The sequence below is a fragment of the Anabrus simplex genome, chromosome 7, assembly GCF_040414725.1.
Source record: "Anabrus simplex isolate iqAnaSimp1 chromosome 7, ASM4041472v1, whole genome shotgun sequence".
Taxonomy (NCBI): Eukaryota; Metazoa; Arthropoda; class Insecta; order Orthoptera; family Tettigoniidae; genus Anabrus; species Anabrus simplex.
In genome coordinates, this window is record NC_090271.1 from 4,453,240 (window position 1) to 4,475,266 (window position 22,027).

General features: G+C 37.7%; 1 protein-coding gene across 5 annotated transcripts in view; it reads left to right on the forward strand.

The window, feature by feature from the left end:
• Noc3 (Nucleolar complex protein 3) overlaps positions 1–22,027 on the forward strand; it is a 504,473-nt gene that overhangs the window by 420,974 nt on the left and 61,472 nt on the right. For 3 of the 5 annotated variants that reach the window (XR_011018581.1, XM_068228554.1, XM_068228556.1), the window contains exon 12: positions 12,304–12,449. The exons of the other annotated variants lie outside the window; for them this stretch is intronic. Coding sequence is in view for 2 of the 3 variants with exons in the window: in XM_068228554.1 (XP_068084655.1) it covers positions 12,304–12,449 (146 nt within the window). In the remaining variant the exon portion in view is untranslated. The remainder of the gene's footprint in view (positions 1–12,303; positions 12,450–22,027) is intronic. 5 annotated transcript variants of the gene reach the window in all.

Below are 22,027 nucleotides of genomic sequence, written 5' to 3' on the forward strand. Positions count from 1 at the left end.
TAAAATCGTTTCGTGTATCTGTTACAGAAAAATTCATAAATTTTGTCTTTTTAATGTTTAGAAATAATTCATTATTATCTAACCATGTTTTAACTTTAAGCAGTGTTCGAGTTGCTCTCTGTCTGACGAGATTCCAGCTATCACCCTCAACATAAATGACTGTATCATCTGCATATGTTACGATGTGCGTATGTTCGGCATTTGCTGTTGTTTTCTCTAGATCATTAATAAATAGAATAAACAATAAAGGACCTAATACTGTGCCTTGTGGGACACCCTTTATTATTGATGGTTATGAATTTCATGTTTTTGGTCCGTATTGAACAATATATAAGTAATAATAATAATAACTTAAATGTTTCCACCTTTTCAATACAATATATTCACAAAATTACAAAATTATACGGTACTAGTTTCGACCCATCTAGGGGTCATCATCAGCCGTATTGGAGCAAAGATCATTTGTGGCGAAATCCTAAGACAATATTATTTTAAAGAATAACAAGTGAAATGAGATGTTATGGTAATAGTTAATAATACAAGGAATATACATAATAAGAGGTTTTTAACAAAGAATAAAGTATAAATGGGGTGTTGTAAAAATTATAATCATGGAAATCAGTAAGTTCTTGTATTGAAATGAAATATGGCTTAGGAAGAGGGCTTAAGGTGGGGCTGAAGGGTGCGGGAGAAAGTGTAATTGTCTTGGAAAAGTACCTTTGATTAAATTTAGGATTGAGTTTAGGTTGGCTGCATTATTGTTTCTGAGGAAAGTGATAAATAGATCGAAGAGTATGTTGGGTTTCTCTGAGATTTCATTGAGATTGTGACTGGCATTAAAGTATTGGTCTAGGTGTATGTAGTAATTTTCCATTATGTTCAGTAAAGGGCCCTTGTTTGCTAATACGAGGATGTCCATGTCTTGTTCAATATTGGTGAAATTATGGTTATAATCTTGCATGTGTTGGCCGATGGCTGAAAACTTGTTGTATTTTATTGCGTTAGTGTGCTCGTGGTATCTGATAATGAAGTTTCTCCCGGTTTGCCCGATGTAGGTTTTTTTACAGGTGGTACATTTGATCCTATAAACTCCTGATTTTAAAAAACTGCTGGTCTTGTTGATGTGTGAAGTATTGTATAAAACATTCATGTTCTTATTGTTGGTTTTGAAGGCTATTTTAACGCCTTGTTTCTTAAAGATGTTGGTTAACTTGTAGATATCATTGTTGAACGTGAAGGTGGAAAATGTTAGAGGTTTGGTTATTTCTTTTTTGAGGGTAGTTTTTGGGCGATGTTTGTGTTTATTGATTATCCTTTCTATAAAATGATTGCTGAAGCCGTTGAATTTTGCGATTCCGCGGATTGTGTTGAGTTCGTTTTTTAGATCTTTATTGGACATAGGTATGCTGAAGGCTCGGTGAACTAGGCTGTTGTATGTGGCTCGTTTGTGGGACTGGGGGTGCACTGAATCTTGGCGAATGGTGGAGGCTGTTTGAGTGGGTTTTCTGAAAATTTTATAACTGAAAGAATCTGAGTTTCTAGTGATGGTTAAATCTAGAAAGTTGATTTTTTGATTTGATTCGGATTCTAGTGTGAATTTGATATGAGGATCAATATTGTTGAGTCTTAAGAGGGTGGTGGGTGCGTTAATTGATTTCTCATTCATTATTACAAAGACATCGTCGACATATCTGGCCCAAAAGAGAATGTTTTCGAATTCGTTGTCAATTTTGGTGTATTCGAGGAAGTCCAGGTATATTTCTGCTAAGATACCTGAGGCCGGTGACCCCATTGCCAAACCATTTTGTTGATATATGACATTGTCAAAAGTGAAGAAGTTATTGTCGATGATAAGTTTTAATATTGTGATAAAGTCTTGTATCTCTAGTTTGCTTAAGTGGCTGTTTTTGTTTAAATTGTTTATAATTATCGGAATTAATTTTGATACTTGTATGCTTGGGTACATGTTTACAATATCGAAAGAGTGGATGGAGTGATCCGGTTGCAAATTGAACTTGTTTAGTTTTTCTACTAGCTCAGATGTGTTTTTAATAGACTTTTTGGATAAGAATTGATAATTTTTTCTTAAGAAACATTGGATGAATTGTGATATTCTGTATAAGGGGCTCGGTCTATAGTTGATAATTGGCCGGATGGGAATTCCGGTTTTGTGAATTTTGGGAAGAGCTTTAGCAGTGGGGAGTCCTGGGTTCATATGTATGAGTTTGGATTTTTCCTGTTCGGTAAATAAAAATGAAGTGTTTTTAAGAGTTTGTTTAAGTAGTTTTTGAATTTTTTGGGTGGGGTCTTTTTTGATTATGGAAAATGAGCTGTCTGTGAAAAAGTTTTTTGTTTTTTCAATATATACTTTTTTATCCATGATAACTGTTGCATTGCCTTTGTCAGCTTTGGTTATGATGAGTTCGTTGTCTTTAATTTTCTTCTTGAGGGCGTATATGCGCTTTTGTTCAGCAATTTTTTCTTTATTATTGAGGTTATTTGCGGGGTTGGTTAAATTGTGGAGGATATCAGTCAGTTTCCTTTTAACATCGGTTCTAACCTCATTTTGCGTGTCTTCCGGTATTTTGCTGATGGCTAGCTCTGATTCTGTGATCATAGTAGCGGCTATGTTGAGGCTGTTCAAGTTTGGCCAGTTGTGTTTCGGTCCTTTGGATAAAGTTAAGTGTTCACTTTCACTTAAGGGCGTGTTAGATAGATTTACAACAGCTGGATGAAACTGCGTACGAACGAACGTGTTACTATTGGAGTTTCTTGTTTGTTGGTTATGTAGTTGGCAGTTTTTTAGCCTGTTGAGTTTATTCTCCAAATTTGACTGTTTTTTGGCTAGTTTGTAGAATAATTTGTTCTCTACTTCTTGATAGAATAGTGTCCATTGTGCGTTTGAAAGTAGTTTAGTCGCTGCGAGGTGAGTGTCGTATAATTTCTGATTCAAAAAATATTTCTTCCTGTACAAGAATTTAATTTCGTCTCTTAACCATATTTTGTTTGTTTTGTTTTGAGTTTTGATGGTTTGAGGTGAAGTCCGATGTTTCTTTTTATTGCTTCTTAGAAAATTAGGTGTCAAGTTAAGTGATATACATTGCTTTAGGAAATCGATGTCTTTGCGTAATTTGGCTATCTTTAATTTTAGGCCTAGATATTGAAAGGCTTTCTGTTTTGCCTGGTAAGCTACATCATTGATGGTTATGCCAACAAACTAGAAACTCCAATAGTAACACGTTCGTTCGTTCGTACGCAGTTTCATCCAGCTGTTGTAAATCTATCTAACACGCCCTTAAGTGAAAGTGAACACTTAACTTTATCCAAAGGACCGAAACACAACTGGCCAAACTTGAACAGCCTCAACATAGCCGCTACTATGATCACAGAATCAGAGCTAGCCATCAGCAAAATACCGGAAGACACGCAAAATGAGGTTAGAACCGATGTTAAAAGGAAACTGACTGATATCCTCCACAATTTAACCAACCCCGCAAATAACCTCAATAATAAAGAAAAAATTGCTGAACAAAAGCGCATATACGCCCTCAAGAAGAAAATTAAAGACAACGAACTCATCATAACCAAAGCTGACAAAGGCAATGCAACAGTTATCATGGATAAAAAAGTATATATTGAAAAAACAAAAAACTTTTTCACAGACAGCTCATTTTCCATAATCAAAAAAGACCCCACCCAAAAAATTCAAAAACTACTTAAACAAACTCTTAAAAACACTTCATTTTTATTTACCGAACAGGAAAAATCCAAACTCATACATATGAACCCAGGACTCCCCACTGCTAAAGCTCTTCCCAAAATTCACAAAACCGGAATTCCCATCCGGCCAATTATCAACTATAGACCGAGCCCCTTATACAGAATATCACAATTCATCCAATGTTTCTTAAGAAAAAATTATCAATTCTTATCCAAAAAGTCTATTAAAAACACATCTGAGCTAGTAGAAAAACTAAACAAGTTCAATTTGCAACCAGATCACTCCATCCACTCTTTCGATATTGTAAACATGTACCCAAGCATACAAGTATCAAAATTAATTCCGATAATTATAAACAATTTAAACAAAAACAGCCACTTAAGCAAACTAGAGATACAAGACTTTATCACAATATTAAAACTTATCATCGACAATAACTTCTTCACTTTTGACAATGTCATATATCAACAAAATGGTTTGGCAATGGGGTCACCGGCCTCAGGTATCTTAGCAGAAATATACCTGGACTTCCTCGAATACACCAAAATTGACAACGAATTCGAAAACATTCTCTTTTGGGCCAGATATGTCGACGATGTCTTTGTAATAATGAATGAGAAATCAATTAACGCACCCACCACCCTCTTAAGACTCAACAATATTGATCCTCATATCAAATTCACACTAGAATCCGAATCAAATCAAAAAATCAACTTTCTAGATTTAACCATCACTAGAAACTCAGATTCTTTCAGTTATAAAATTTTCAGAAAACCCACTCAAACAGCCTCCACCATTCGCCAAGATTCAGTGCACCCCCAGTCCCACAAACGAGCCACATACAACAGCCTAGTTCACCGAGCCTTCAGCATACCTATGTCCAATAAAGATCTAAAAAACGAACTCAACACAATCCGCGGAATCGCAAAATTCAACGGCTTCAGCAATCATTTTATAGAAAGGATAATCAATAAACACAAACATCGCCCAAAAACTACCCTCAAAAAAGAAATAACCAAACCTCTAACATTTTCCACCTTCACGTTCAACAATGATATCTACAAGTTAACCAACATCTTTAAGAAACAAGGCGTTAAAATAGCCTTCAAAACCAACAATAAGAACATGAATGTTTTATACAATACTTCACACATCAACAAGACCAGCAGTTTTTTAAAATCAGGAGTTTATAGGATCAAATGTACCACCTGTAAAAAAACCTACATCGGGCAAACCGGGAGAAACTTCATTATCAGATACCACGAGCACACTAACGCAATAAAATACAACAAGTTTTCAGCCATCGGCCAACACATGCAAGATTATAACCATAATTTCACCAATATTGAACAAGACATGGACATCCTCGTATTAGCAAACAAGGGCCCTTTACTGAACATAATGGAAAATTACTACATACACCTAGACCAATAATTTAATGCCAGTCACAATCTCAATGAAATCTCAGAGAAACCCAACATACTCTTCGATCTATTTATCACTTTCCTCAGAAACAATAATGCAGCCAACCTAAACTCAATCCTAAATTTAATCAAAGGTACTTTTCCAAGACAATTACACTTTCTCCCGCACCCTTCAGCCCCACCTTAAGCCCTCTTCCTAAGCCATATTTCATTTCAATACAAGAACTTACTGATTTCCATGATTATAATTTTTACAACACCCCATTTATACTTTATTCTTTGTTAAAAACCTCTTATTATGTATATTCCTTGTATTATTAACTATTACCATAACATCTCATTTCACTTGTTATTCTTTAAAATAATATTGTCTTAGGATTTCGCCACAAATGATCTTTGCTCCAATACGGCTGATGATGACCCCTAGATGGGTCGAAACTAGTACCGTATAATTTTGTAATTTTGTGAATATATTGTATTGAAAAGGTGGAAACATTTAAGTTATTATTATTATTACTTATATATTGTTCAATACGGACTAAAAACATGAAATTCATAACCATCAATGATGTAGCTTACCAGGCAAAACAGAAAGCCTTTCAATATCTAGGCCTAAAATTAAAGATAGCCAAATTACGCAAAGACATCGATTTCCTAAAGCAATGTATATCACTTAACTTGACACCTAATTTTCTAAGAAGCAATAAAAAGAAACATCGGACTTCACCTCAAACCATCAAAACTCAAAACAAAACAAAATATGGTTAAGAGACGACATTAAATTCTTGTACAGGAAGAAATATTTTTTGAATCAGAAATTATACGACACTCACCTCGCAGCGACTAAACTACTTTCAAACGCACAATGGACACTATTCTATCAAGAAGTAGAGAACAAATTATTCTACGAACTAGCCAAAAAACAGTCAAATTTGGAGAATAAACTCAACAGGCTAAAAAACTGCCAACTACATAACCAACAAACTAGAAACTCCAATAGTAACACGTTCGTTCGTACGCAGTTTCATCCAGCTGTTGTAAATCTATCTAACACGCCCTTAAGTGAAAGTGAACACTTAACTTTATCCAAAGGACCGAAACACAACTGGCCAAACTTGAACAGCCTCAACATAGCCGCTACTATGATCACAGAATCAGAGCTAGCCATCAGCAAAATACCGGAAGACACGCAAAATGAGGTTAGAACCGATGTTAAAAGGAAACTGACTGATATCCTCCACAATTTAACCAACCCCGCAAATAACCTCAATAATAAAGAAAAAATTGCTGAACAAAAGCGCATATACGCCCTCAAGAAGAAAATTAAAGACAACGAACTCATCATAACCAAAGCTGACAAAGGCAATGCAACAGTTATCATGGATAAAAAAGTATATATTGAAAAAACAAAAAACTTTTTCACAGACAGCTCATTTTCCATAATCAAAAAAGACCCCACCCAAAAAATTCAAAAACTACTTAAACAAACTCTTAAAAACACTTCATTTTTATTTACCGAACAGGAAAAATCCAAACTCATACATATGAACCCAGGACTCCCCACTGCTAAAGCTCTTCCCAAAATTCACAAAACCGGAATTCCCATCCGGCCAATTATCAACTATAGACCGAGCCCCTTATACAGAATATCACAATTCATCCAATGTTTCTTAAGAAAAAATTATCAATTCTTATCCAAAAAGTCTATTAAAAACACATCTGAGCTAGTAGAAAAACTAAACAAGTTCAATTTGCAACCGGATCACTCCATCCACTCTTTCGATATTGTAAACATGTACCCAAGCATACAAGTATCAAAATTAATTCCGATAATTATAAACAATTTAAACAAAAACAGCCACTTAAGCAAACTAGAGATACAAGACTTTATCACAATATTAAAACTTATCATCGACAATAACTTCTTCACTTTTGACAATGTCATATATCAACAAAATGGTTTGGCAATGGGGTCACCGGCCTCAGGTATCTTAGCAGAAATATACCTGGACTTCCTCGAATACACCAAAATTGACAACGAATTCGAAAACATTCTCTTTTGGGCCAGATATGTCGACGATGTCTTTGTAATAATGAATGAGAAATCAATTAACGCACCCACCACCCTCTTAAGACTCAACAATATTGATCCTCATATCAAATTCACACTAGAATCCGAATCAAATCAAAAAATCAACTTTCTAGATTTAACCATCACTAGAAACTCAGATTCTTTCAGTTATAAAATTTTCAGAAAACCCACTCAAACAGCCTCCACCATTCGCCAAGATTCAGTGCACCCCCAGTCCCACAAACGAGCCACATACAACAGCCTAGTTCACCGAGCCTTCAGCATACCTATGTCCAATAAAGATCTAAAAAACGAACTCAACACAATCTGCGGAATCGCAAAATTCAACGGCTTCAGCAATCATTTTATAGAAAGGATAATCAATAAACACAAACATCGCCCAAAAACTACCCTCAAAAAAGAAATAACCAAACCTCTAACATTTTCCACCTTCACGTTCAACAATGATATCTACAAGTTAACCAACATCTTTAAGAAACAAGGCGTTAAAATAGCCTTCAAAACCAACAATAAGAACATGAATGTTTTATACAATACTTCACACATCAACAAGACCAGCAGTTTTTTAAAATCAGGAGTTTATAGGATCAAATGTACCACCTGTAAAAAAACCTACATCGGGCAAACCGGGAGAAACTTCATTATCAGATACCACGAGCACACTAACGCAATAAAATACAACAAGTTTTCAGCCATCGGCCAACACATGCAAGATTATAACCATAATTTCACCAATATTGAACAAGACATGGACATCCTCGTATTAGCAAACAAGGGCCCTTTACTGAACATAATGGAAAATTACTACATACACCTAGACCAATACTTTAATGCCAGTCACAATCTCAATGAAATCTCAGAGAAACCCAACATACTCTTCGATCTATTTATCACTTTCCTCAGAAACAATAATGCAGCCAACCTAAACTCAATCCTAAATTTAATCAAAGGTACTTTTCCAAGACAATTACACTTTCTCCCGCACCCTTCAGCCCCACCTTAAGCCCTCTTCCTAAGCCATATTTCATTTCAATACAAGAACTTACTGATTTCCATGATTATAATTTTTACAACACCCCATTTATACTTTATTCTTTGTTAAAAACCTCTTATTATGTATATTCCTTGTATTATTAACTATTACCATAACATCTCATTTCACTTGTTATTCTTTAAAATAATATTGTCTTAGGATTTCGCCACAAATGATCTTTGCTCCAATACGGCTGATGATGACCCCTAGATGGGTCGAAACTAGTACCGTATAATTTTGTAATTTTGTGAATATATTGTATTGAAAAGGTGGAAACATTTAAGTTATTATTATTATTATTACCCTTTATTATCCTCATCGGTGTGCTTAGATGTTGATTAATTTTGACATACTGTACTCGATCTGTCAAGTAACTCTCAAGCAAATCCAGCACATTAACCCTAAAGCCGTATTTTTCCTATTTCTGGAGGAGCAAGCGGTATGACACACTATCGAATGCCTTTTCAAGGTCGAGAAATATCCCTGTGGAGAGCAGAGAAGAATTAAGATTTTCGTATATTCTCTTTGTTAAGGCGGATATAGCATCAGTCGTTCCGAGATTTTTAATGAATCCAAACTGTCTGGGCGAAAGTATTTGGTGTTTTTCTAAAAATTGGTAAATATTGTTCTTTAAGCATTTCTCGAATATTTTTGATATTGTTGCAGTTATCGAAATGGGTCTGTAATTTCTAATGTCATAAATATTTCCAGACTTGTGAAGAGGTTTTACTATTGTTGTTTTAAGCTGTTTTGGAAAGTAACCTAAGGTGAAGGAATCATTGATAATATTCAGCAACGGTTCCTTGAATGACTCTATATTTTCTTTAATAATTCGAGCCGAAATATTGTCTATTCCTACAGCTCTGTTTTCATGTACTTCGCTCAAACATCTCTTCAGATCGTATTCTGTTACCGGTGCAAGGAAGCAAGTATGAGGGTTGCAAGCGATATTAAATGTGGAATCGGAAATCTGTCTGTGATGCTTTGCTTTCTCAGTGGTTTCGTTAATGAAATAATTGTTAAATTTATTAGAAATATTTATGTCATCTTTCCAGATTTCACCTTTATATCTGATGTCCTTGATCTCTTCTTTTCTAACTGACCTTTGTGTTATTTCATTGACTATGCCCCAGACCTTACCCCGGTTATTTGAATTGTGATTGATCAGATTCCTATAGTACTCAGTTTTCGTTTTCATAATTAGATCATTTAGTTTGTTCCTATATTTCCTGTACTGTTCTTTAATTTCCAAGTTATCCTTATTTTTTAAATATTGTTGATTAAGTCGGTCTCTTGTGTGAATAGATTTTACCAAACCGTAAGAAATCCATTCTGTTCTTTTGACTTCCTTTGATTTCAATTTAACAGTGGACAGGCTCATGCAGCTTTTAATTGTATTCACGAATTTATCAAGTTTGATATCTAAATCACTGTTGTTTAAGATGTCTCCCCAATTTATTTTACTTAAATGATTTTTAAGCTCAAAATGATCTATTTTAAAACAGTTACGTCGAAAATTTTGTATATTATTAGGGACCGAGGCATTTTGAATGTTGAGACTTACTATTATAGGATAATGATCTGAAATTTTACTTTGAGAGATGATAAGACAGAATGTCGTCATTTCTCAACCTACTTTTAATCAAAGCATGATCAATACAGGATTTACTTGTACCAGATACTTTAGTAGGATTGTTTATTAAGGACTGAAAATTTCTTTCTTGTACCATGTTGAGATATTTGTCACAGTCGTGTTCATTTAAAAGGTCTATATTTGTGTCCCCTATTATCAGTTCAGTTTCAACATGGCATCTATCTTGGATATAATGATCTAACGCACTGAGAAACCGCTGTTTGTGATATTCATGTGACCGATATACTCCTGTAATAGCTACTTTCTTGTTGTCATAGTTAATTACTACTCTGAGAAATCTAAAGTCATCGTACTCAATAATTTCCATTTTGTGCTCCCAAACCATTTTTTACCATTAATACAACACCATCACATTTGTTAACTGAACCCTCATTGTAATAAGATTTATACAAGGCATGGTTACTTATATTTACATTACTCAGTGACCAACTTTCTGTTAAAATTACGACATCAAACCTATGATCATATGCTTTCAGAACAACGTCTAAAATGTTCTTATTTTTCCTTATGCTTCTAATATTAGTATGAAAAATTTCTAATATACTTTTCCCTTCCGCATGCTTCTGCAATCTACTCGTGCAATCTTTGATGCCCCTTCTCGTCTCTGAAAGAGGTTGGTATGTTACATAATCATCTTCTAGACCTATTCGGACTATTTACAGGAAAAGGTTATAGTCAGCTGTTAGTTATTACTAAGAAGGAAGTTACTGTAAGTACGGAGTTTGTACAGAGGGTTGGGACAAGGTCAGTGTCCAGTGGGGTAACGTAATTAACGAGCTAGTAAAGGTCAAGCAGGTAGACTACAGCAGTTCAGCCAAGCAGGGTGGAATGCAAGAGCAGTGAAGGGGAGAGTGAGAGAGAGAGAGAGAAAGAGAGAGATAGCGAGAGGGAGATGTGTCCTAGAAGAGGAAACAAAACTTAATACAAAGGGTTACCAACTTACGGGTTAGTAAACTAAACACAGGTTAGATATGAGTAAGTTCATGGAATGTCACTCATCTGCGTAGCGTGGTGCATGCTGCCATCAGCGGTCTTAAACAGGATAACTCCATCACTGGTCCAGACATTTCTGACGCCGAACTTGGAGATAGCCGCCTTCAGAACCGTCAGTCTGGCAGACGTAAGGTCCTCCCGGATCGTGACACGAGATCCTTTTAAATGCCTTTTCTTTACGAATATCTCCTTCCTGCTGCGATAACTTGTCATCTTCACGATAATAGGCCGGGGTTTATTACCAATTTTAAGCCCGACTCTGTGGCTCCTGTCAATATCAGTCAATTTTATGTCGGCACCAATGTCACGTGCAGCATTTAATACTAAATTGTCTGTGTCCTCATTCGACTCTTCCGGAATGCCAAATATGCGGAGGTTATTTCTACGCTGATATTGTTCCAAATTATCATAATTTGACTTCACTTCCGCTTTCAGTTCTGCGAGTTCCTTGTCTCTCTTGGCAATCTGATTCTTTAGGTCCTCACATGCATTTATATTGAACTGAACAGATTCCTCTAGTCTCTTTAACACACACTCCGTAATTTTGTCCACTATGGTACTCACAATTAATTCCACGAATACCTTAGACTGAAGTGTCTCTTCTATTATTTTCTTCACGGTGTCTTCTGTTGGGTTGGCACTCCTGCACTCAGCCTGCTGTTGATTCTTCTTCGTTCTTGGCGCCATTTCACTATTACACTAATTGCACGGCACTCGAACAAAGAACGAACTAATTGTTGATAGTACTTGATTCCACGATACAAATAGATGCACTGTGGCAAATTTACAGCACTGTCGCAATTGTTTACACCTGCCAAAACACTTAAATTCCACAAGCTTAAACTCACGCGTGTTACTCGTATGGCATCTCACCAATGTAAATGAATTGTAAATATCTGAATTCCTTGAATAATTTACGCATCCGAAGTTTTTGCCTATGTTTTTCGTCAAAAAAGTGCGTTAATTACGTGAGAAAACACGGTATTATGCATTTTGTTGCTTGTGTCGGTGTGACATAAATATTATTATTCGCTGAAGTGTCATAAATGAGAATGATCAGGTACATTTTCTTGTAACCATTTTAATGTTTTGGTAGTTTAAGATTTTAAATTTAATGGTCAATTCGCATTGTAACTCTAGATATGTATGCCTTTTACCTTGACCGTGGTGGAATATATGCGATGAAATCCAAGAATTTAAAAAATCTTCCTCTTTTTGGTTTCTAAAAGTTGGCAGGTATGGTAATCCTGTTCCTTGCCAAGGTCGTCTGTTACATCCGTCCGGCTTATCGTTCCTTGTTTCCTTGAAAGCGAGTTAATATCCATCACTGGTTTGCTAGGCCTGTCGTGACTTCACCAGAGCCCTGTTAGCCGCTATCTTTTTCAGGATTCCTGTAGGGCCTTCACAGCTACTGTAGCGGTTTCGGGGCCCACACAGTCCCCACTGTACTTCACCCCCATTGGCTATTCCCTACTTGATGACGTTGCCCTCTCCCATGACATGGACGAGGAGTTGGACTTGTGGGAGACACAGTAAGTATATATGGATAATTATTACAACAGTGTTGGACTCGCAAAACAATTACAGGAACAGAACACTGCCGTATGTGGAACAATACAGTCAAATAGGGGTGTTAGGCATAGAATCTCAAGGATAATTTAATAAAACCATCTATTCAATGGAATCTACATGAATTTATGTAGACTTATCAGGTCAGGTACATGTCTCACCCACTATTTGGGCATCTTCAGCCTTTAGGTCAGGTTTGGGACCTTTTTAACCATATATAGTATAGTATACAAATCTTAATAATCTCTTAAGACTAACATGCCAGGATAATAATTTTAAAGATATCACAGGGCAACAATATAGTGGAAGTGGAAAGTGTTTTTGAAGACTTTATTTGTAAAGTATGATATAATGTTTTATTCGTAATGACCTAACCTGTACTGTGTAATATTTGTAACATACGTATTTGTAAATAGTAGATTTCAATTCTGTACTTACTGGAACATACATACATACATACATACATACATTATCATTATAGACTGTTATGCCTTTCAGTGTTCAGTCTGCAAGCCTCTGTGAATTTACTAAACGTCGCCTCAATCCTCGATTTTCAACTAGTGTTGTGGCCTCATTTAGTTCTATACCTCTTATCTTTAAATCGTTAGAAACCAAGTCTAACCATCGTTGTCTTGGTCTACCTCTACTTCTCTTACCCTCCATAGCAGAGTCCATTATTCTCCTAGGTAACCTATCCTCCTCCATTCGCCTCACATGACCCCACCACCGAAGCCGGTTTATGCGTACAGCTTCATCCATCGCGTTCATTCCTAAATTAGCCTTTATCTCCTCATTCGGAGTACCCTCCTGCCATTGTTCCCACCTGTTTGTACCAGCAATCATTCTTGCTACTTTCATGTCTATTACTTCTAATTTATGAATAAGATATCCTGAGTCCACCCAGCTTTCGCTCCCGTAAAGCAAAGTTGGTCTGAAAACAGACCGATGTAACAATAGTTACGTCTGGGAGCTGTCTTCCTTCTTACAGAATACTGTTGATCGCAACTGCGAGCTCATTGCATTAGCTTTACGACACCTTGATTCAATCTCACTTACTATATTACAATCCTGGGAGAATACACAACCTAAATACTTGAAATTATCTACCTGTTCTAGCTTTGTATCACCAATCTGACATTCAATTCTGTTGAATTTCTTACCAACTGACATCAATTTAGTCTTCGAGAGGCTAATTTTCATACCATACTCATTGCACCTATTTTCAAGTTCCAAGATATTACACTGCAGGCTTTTGGCACAATCTGCCATTAAGACCAAGTCGTCAGCATAGGCCAGACTGCTTATTACATTTCCACCTAACTGAATCCCTCCCTGCCATTTTATATTTTTCAGCAGATGATCCATGTAAACTACGAACAGCAAAGGTGAAGGATTACAGCCTTGTTTAACCCCTGTAAGTACCCTGAACCAAGAACTCATTCTTTTTTTTGCTATTTGTTTTACGTCGCACCGACACAGATATGTCTTATGGCGACGATGGGATGGGAAAGGCCTAGGAAGTGGAAGGAAGCGGCCGTGGCCTTAATTAAGGTACAGCCCCGGCATTTGCCTGGTGTGAAAATGGGAAACCACGGAAAACCATCTTCAGGGCTGCCGACAGTGGGGCTCGAACCCACGATCTCCCGATTACTGGATACTGACCGCACTTAAGCGGCTGCAGCTATCGAGCTCGGTAGAACTCATTCTACCATCAATTCTCACTGAAGCCCAATTGTCAACATAAATGCCTTTGATTGATTTTAATAATCTACCTTTAATTCCATAGTCCCCCAGTATAGCGAACATCTTCTCCCTCGGTACCCTGTCATATGCTTTCTCTAGATCTACGAAACATAAACACAACTGCCTATTCCTCTCGTAGCATTTTTCAATTGGGAACATGAATCATTTTCAAAAATATTTTTTTTGAAAAGTACACCAATGAAATAGTACGTAAACGTATTACATTGTGGTATGTTGCCTTGTTTCCTACCATTAAAAAAATATTTAATAGTGCCTTTCCGCAAGGCGAGTGAAACGGCCTCTGACGTAGGCGGCGCGCTGTGACGTCACGATCCAGTACCGCATGGAGCTCTACCAGCCGTTGTGCATCAGCCGTTGCTAAAAGCCGATTGTTTATTATTCATGATCGCGAATATCTTCAAAATGACAGAAGAAAGGTTCAAAACAGCACAATCAGACAATCTATCATGTGTAAATGTCATCATTCTTGAAAAATAGTGACTTTTGTGGCCGCAGAAATTAGCGGATAACAAGCAAGTTTGTAAGTGGCGTCTTTTATATACGTGCAATGTACTGTAACCCATAGTATTAGGATAACAACGAACCTGGATAGATATCACATCACTGTCAACATTTCCTTCTAGACTGATTCCCCTATTAAAGAATAACATTACATTTTCGGGCTTTCAGCATTAGTAAAGTAAGAAATCGGATTTCAGCACTAACATAAACATATAGGTAGCATTATAGTACTAGTCCGCCCTGGTGTAGTGGTTAATGTGTGCCACTCCCAGAGGCCCGGTTTCGATTCCCGGCTCTGCCATGAAAGTTGAAAACAAATAGTACGAGGGCTGGAACGGGGTCTACTCAGCCTCGGGAGGTCAACTGAATAGAAGGGTTTCGAATCCCACCTCAGCCATCCTCGAAGTGGTTTTTCGTATTTTCCTACTTCTCCTCAGGCACCTAAGGCTACGGCCGTTTCCTTCCCTCTTCCTTGTCTATCCCTTCCGATCCTCCCATCCTCCAACAAGGCCCCTGTTGAGCATAACAGGTGAGGCCGCCTGGACGAGGTAATGGCCCTCCTCACCAGTTGCATCACCATACTCAAAGTCTCACGTTCCAGGACACTGCCCTTGAAGTGGTAGAGGTGAAATCCCTCGCTGAGTCCGAGAGAAAACCAACCCTGAAGGATAAACTGATTAAGAAAGAAAGAAAGATGGAAAGAAAGAAAGATCATAGTACTATAGGGCTATAATCAATCATTCCCAAAAAAAAATATATATTTATGGTTGGGACAACTGGCCTACCCACTTCCGGGGCCCATGAAAGAGAATTAAATATCTTTGTGGAGGGAAAAAGTTAAACATGATAAAGATAAATATGACTTCATCTAGTTTTCACAAGTCGGGCTGAGTGGTTCAGACTGTTGAGGTGCTGGCCTTCTGACCCCAACTTGGCAGGTTCGATCCTGGTTCAGTCCGGTGGTAGTTGAAGGTGCTCAAATACGTCAGCCTTGTGTCGGTAGATTTACTGGCACATAAAATAACTCCTGCAGGACTAAATTCCTGCACATGGGCGTCTCCGAAAATCGTAGAAGTAGTTAGCGGGACGTGAAGCCAGTAACATTAATTACATTTGGCTTTTAACAAGCTGAGCATATCAGGAAAGAAAAGTGTCCTGGTGACATTTTAGTCGCTCAATACAGGAATGTCTTTGGGTGCTGTGACTTACTTTTTTTTCTTTTTTTGCTGTTTGCTTTACGTCACACCGTCACATATAGGTCTTGTGGCGACGATGGGACAGGAAAGGCCTAGGAATGGGAACAAAGCGGCCGTGGTCTTAGGTACAGCCTCAGCATTTGCCTGGTGTGAAAATGGGAAACCACGGAAAACCATCTTCAGGGCTGCCGGCAGTGGGGTTCAAAACCCACTATCTCCCGGATGCAAGCTCACAGCTGCGCGCTCCTAACCGCACGGCCAACTCGCGCGGTATTTTTACCCTTCGGTTTATTGACTTGGCTTGTATAACCTAAAACTTAGGCTAAGTTGGATTATATTTTAAACACCTACATCACTACTTTCACCTGTGTGCAATTATGTTATTTATTTCATTAATATTATGATAATTATTATAATTGAGCATTGTTAACTTATAAGACTCCAACAGACAAACATTGGTTTTGTGTAGAGTTATACATTTGTTAAATTCACGTTGTTTCCTTTCATGATGTACACGCCTATTCTTTGTTACATTATAGAGTATTTAGATATAGCCTAAATTTCTTTACCAATTAAGCTCTTCAATAAAGACATACATAACTGTCCCATGCCACGATATATTGGTAGAATTAGAGCTGTCAAAATGGTTCATAACCCCTTTGATTTATTATCTTGATATGGATCACCCAAAACATAGGTTAGGTTTGGAGAATACTTTAATAATCAGCATTATTTAATGCACTGTTTATTACTTTCATATTCCAAGATGTAATTGAAGCATTTAAATAAAGCATCATACATTAAAATTTAAAGTTTTACCACTAGAACAGCTGACATGGAAAAGTGATTTGAAAATTCAAACAAATTCATCTTACGTTAAAATCTTAAAAAAAATAAACTGTAGACTTTTCCGATATATCACCAGCATTTCTCCAGCTCGCCAAAATCCATTTCTCCCTAGTTTTAGCGTCTTTGAAACGTTTATAAACAATTTGTTTGGGATGGTATGCGATGTGCTATTGCACATCGGAACTCTACACCATTTATAAGTTTTCTGCCTCACTGTCTGCGCAGGATTCATTTTAAGTCTAAAATATACCACTCAGATTATTATCCAATGTATAGACCTTGAATTTAACCATACTAGATACTAACGTCAAGTAGAAGTACGCGAAGTGTATCCTGCTTCTCACAGCACACTACGTGTTATTTCGTCTGCTAATTCAGTCAACCTGTACGATGACGTCAGGCCAATGAGATCGCGTACTTGCGTGACGTGACATTTTCGTAGATTTTTATCATGTTTGGAGTTATTATTTGTACATTCTGATCACATTTTTGAATTCTGCATGCAATTTTGAATCAGATTAGCATATTTTAAATTAAAACCCCGGATCATGCATGTTCCCTATTACCTGGCGCATACTGAAAATCTGATCCTGGCAGCCTCTCTGTGGTCTGAAACCACACTGGGTTTCATCCAGCTTCCTCTCAACGACTGATCACACCCTCCCTTCCAAGATGCCAGTGAATACTTTGCCTGGTATACTAATCAATGAGATACCTCGATAGTTGTTGCAATCCTTCCTGTTCCCTTGCTTATAGATAGGTGCAATTACTGCTTTTGTCCAATCTGAAGGTACCTTACCAACACTCCATGCTAATTCTACTACTCTATGAAGCCATTTCATCCCTGCCTTCCCACGATACTTCACCATTTCAGGTCTAATTTCATCTATTCCTACTGCTTTATGACAATGGAGTTCATTGACCATCCTTTCCACTTCCTCTAGCATAATTTCACCAACATCATTTTCCTCCTCCTCTTGAGCTTGGCTGTTCGCAACACCACCAGGATAATTTCCTTTTACATTGAGAAGATGTTCAAAATATTCCCTCCACCTCTCCAGTGATTCCCTGGGATCTATTATGAGTTCGCATGAATTACTCAAAACACTGTTCATTTCCTTTTTCCCTCCCTTCCTAAGATTCTTTATTACTGTCCAGAAAGGTTTCCCTGCTGCTTGACCTAGCCTTTCCAGGTTGTTACAAAATCTTCCCACGAGTTCTTTTTGGATTCAACAACTATTTGTTTCTTTCATCGACGTACAAATCCCTGTCTGCCTCGGCCCTTGTTTGGAGCCATTTCTAATAAGCCTTCTTTTTACGATTACAAGCTGCTCTCACTTCATCATTCCACCAAGATGTTCGCCTTTTCCCATCTTCACACAGTTGCTCCTAGGCATTCCCTTGCTGTTTCTACTACAGCATCCCTGTATGCCACCCATTCACTTTCTATGTCCTGAACCTGCTTACTGTCTACTGTTTGAAACTTCTCACTAATCAAATCCATGTACTTCTGTCTAATTTCCTCGTCCTGGAGATTTTCTACCCTTATTCGTTTGCAGACAGATTTCACTTTCTCTACCCTAGGCCTAGAGATACTTAGTTCACTACAGATCAGATAGTGGTCTGTATCATCGAAAAATCAGCGGAAAACTCGTACATTCCTAACAGATTTCCTGAATTCGAAGTCTGTTAAGATATAGTCTATTATGGATCCGGTACCCGTAGCCTCCCATGTGTAGCGGTGAATAGCCTTATGCTTGAAGAATGTATTTGTAACAGCTAAACCCATACTAGCACAGAAGTCCAGCAAACGCTTCCCATTCCCATTAGCTTCCATATCTTCCCCACATTTACCAATCACCCTTTTGTATCCTTCAGTTCTGTTCCGAACTCTCGCATTGAAATCACCCATTAGCACTATTCTATCCTTGCTGTTGACCCTGACCACGATGTCACTCAATGCTTCATAAAACTTGTCCACTTCATCCTCATCTGCACCCTCACATGGTGAATACATGGACACAATTCTAGTCCTCTAATTCCTGCAACTGACAAATCTACCCACATCATTCGCTCATTTACGTGCCTAACAGAAACTATGTTGCGTGCAATGGTATTCCTGATAAAGAGCCCTACCCCAGACTCTGCTCTTCCCTTTCTAACGCCCGTCAAGTACACTTTATAATCTCCTATCTCTTCCTCATTATCTCCCCTTACCCGAATATCACTTACTCCTAGCACATCCAGATTCATCCTCTTTGCTGACTCAGCCAGTTCTACTTTCTTCCATAAGCCCCATTAATATTGATAGCTCCCCATCGAATTCCATTTCGTTCGCCAAGTTGTTTCCAAGGAGTCCCTCGCCTGTCAAATGGGAGTGGGACTCCGATACTCCCATAGTTCCGAGGCTTGCTTAAAGTGTTCTGAGCTCGGTAAATTCATGAAGCAGGATGCTACCCTACTTGCACATAGTCCAAGTGAGGATCTCTCCTCTAACGGGTTATGGACCACCGGTGAATTGTATAGTCCTAGCCACCTGAGCACAAGGAGGGCCACGACTCAGAATATGTCCGAGATGCCCACTCCCATTCCATAGTAACTGGTATCCCAACTCTCAGGACCACTTACTTGGCCACTCAGCCGTTGCCCATGGTTCACGAACTAGGACGTGACTACAGTAATCCACAACCATGAAGTATCTAGAAAATTGTTGAACAGGGTGTGTGCCTTTTGTGGGTTATGTTTTCTAGAAGGAATTTTTTTACTATTCTGGAAATGGAAGATTCGCGTACGTGTGTATTCGAGAATGTTAGTTAAAGTTCGCGACCGGAATAGGAATTGTGAATGGTGAACCTAGGAGGGGATGGGCGGACTCGTGCATTCATTGGCTACTCCAGGCCTGAGCTTTCCTATATATAGTGAGCGAGGCAGCGTTCGATATAATTCGGTCTTGTCTTGGCCTGATCTGCCTTTAGTCTGTGTTGGTCTGCGTCGTGTGCAAGGCCTCGCTTCCGGGAAGGCGCACCTTTGGGTAAGGACTCTTACTTTCCGTTCCGGTTAAATTTTCATGATGTTCAGTTGCTATTTCATATAGGAGTCTGCCCTAACCCAACCTAGATTCTCCAAATTAATTATTTACGACGGCTTAGCTTTTCTGCTGGGGTTCCATGTTTGTTTTCGAGGCATTCCCATTTCTTACTTCACTAAAGATGTAGATTGTAATTTAATACATTTACCTTGAGTTTTGCCTCTGTTAATTCAGTGTCTCTTGATGCATGAGTTTAGGAGAGTACATTCACTTCACTGTAATTTCTAATTCCTTTTAACCTACTAACTTGCATTGTAGTACTCTATTTGTAACTAGTTGTATAGTTGGTTTGAAGTTTGAAACTCGTAGTGAAGCCCATTATCAAAGAAACTCTAAGATATTTGTATCACGGAGATTATAGTTCGTAAGTTGTAAGCTGGTGGATTTTGTTCGGAAAATTTCACTTGTAAATAATATTTTTCAAATTTAAGGATCACGGCAATTTATTTTGGAGTCTGCAATCTAAGCCATGTCCATGCCCTCGGTAGGTCGTGCCTGTTTCCACTTTCCTGGTTTATTATCCACTAGTTGGCCCTACTGATATTTCGTATTATGTTGTTGTTGACTGACACCCATGTAGGACAGCTGATGTTTCTCTGCGTGTATAGTGTTTCCTGTTAGTGTGTAGTTGCTCCTACTTCCCTCCTTTATTGTGTTTAGTACTTGTTTGTGTAATCACCGTAGTATAGGTTACAAAAAATGTGAACAAAACATAACTGTGGGTAACAAATTAATGGTGTTTTAACACAATTAAAACTTGTCAGTCTTAAACACATGTCCAAAACTAAAATGGATCTTCTTCCTCTATCATAAGCCTTGGGTAAAGAGGATATTACAAACCGGGTTCATTTGACCCAGGTTCTAACTAATGTCGGAATGTGTTGTCAACCACAAGTGGAGATTTAGAACTGATTGTTAGTAATAAGCTGGTCAGGATTGTTGTGAATGAAAATATAAATTTAAATTAATGGTGTTGTGGATTTTTTTTTTTTTTTTTAACACAGTTAAAACATGTCAGTCCTAATCTTCTTCTTCTTTTTTTTAATGACCACATAGGATCACTTTAGTCAGTCCGTCGTTTAGGTCTCTTCGAAGGGATTGTTCGGGCTTTGAGGTCCTCCCAGTACTACTTCAGACACTCCGATCTTCGTGCCCTTTCCTCAGTTGAAAATGTGCGTGGTGTTGGTTTGTTTTGTGTAAGGGTAAAGTGGAGGTTTGTATTCTTCAGTCCTATTCTATTTAACTTAAAATTATGTTCAAAACTAAAATTGATCTTCTTCCTATAACATAAGTATCAAAATCCTCTTTTCTCAAGACTTATGTTAGAGGAAGATGATCCATTTCAGTTTTGGACATATGTTTAAGACAGACAAATTTTAATTGTGTTAAAACACCATTAATTTGTTACCCACAGTTATGTTTTGTTCACATTTTTAAAATTATTATCCTGGCATGTTAGTCTTAAGAGATTATTAACGTTTGTATACTATACTATATATGGTTAGAAAGGTCCCAAACCTTGACCTAAAGGCTGAAGATGCCTAAATAATGGGTGAAACATGTACCTGACCTGATAAGTCTACATAAATTCATGTAGATTCAAACCACATTAATTGAATAGGTGGTTTTATTAAATTATCCTTGAGATTCTATGCCTAGCGTCACCTTCAATATGGAACAATAATGAGAATTGTTCCTTGTAATCAAATAGGGGCAAAATGACATTCGGGAGGGACGAGGATGTATTGCTTGTTTCTTGGAGGTTATCTGCTGAAAGGTATAAAATGGCGGGGAGGGATTCATTTAGGTGGAAATGTAGTAAGCAGTCTGGCCTATGCTGACGACTTGGTCTTAATGGCAGACTGTGCCGAAAGCCTGCAGTCTAATATCTTGGAACTTGAAAATAGGTGCAATGAGTATGGTATGAAATTTAGCCTCTCGAAGACTAAATTGATGTCAGTAGGTAAGAAATTCAACAGAATTGAATGTCAGATTGGTGATACAAAGCTAGAACAGGTCGATAATTTCAAGTATTTAGGTTGTGTGTTCTCCCAGGATGGTAATATAGTAAGTGAGATTGAATCAAGGTGTAGTAAAGCTAATGCAGTGAGCTCGCAGTTGCGATCAGCAGTATTCTGTAAGA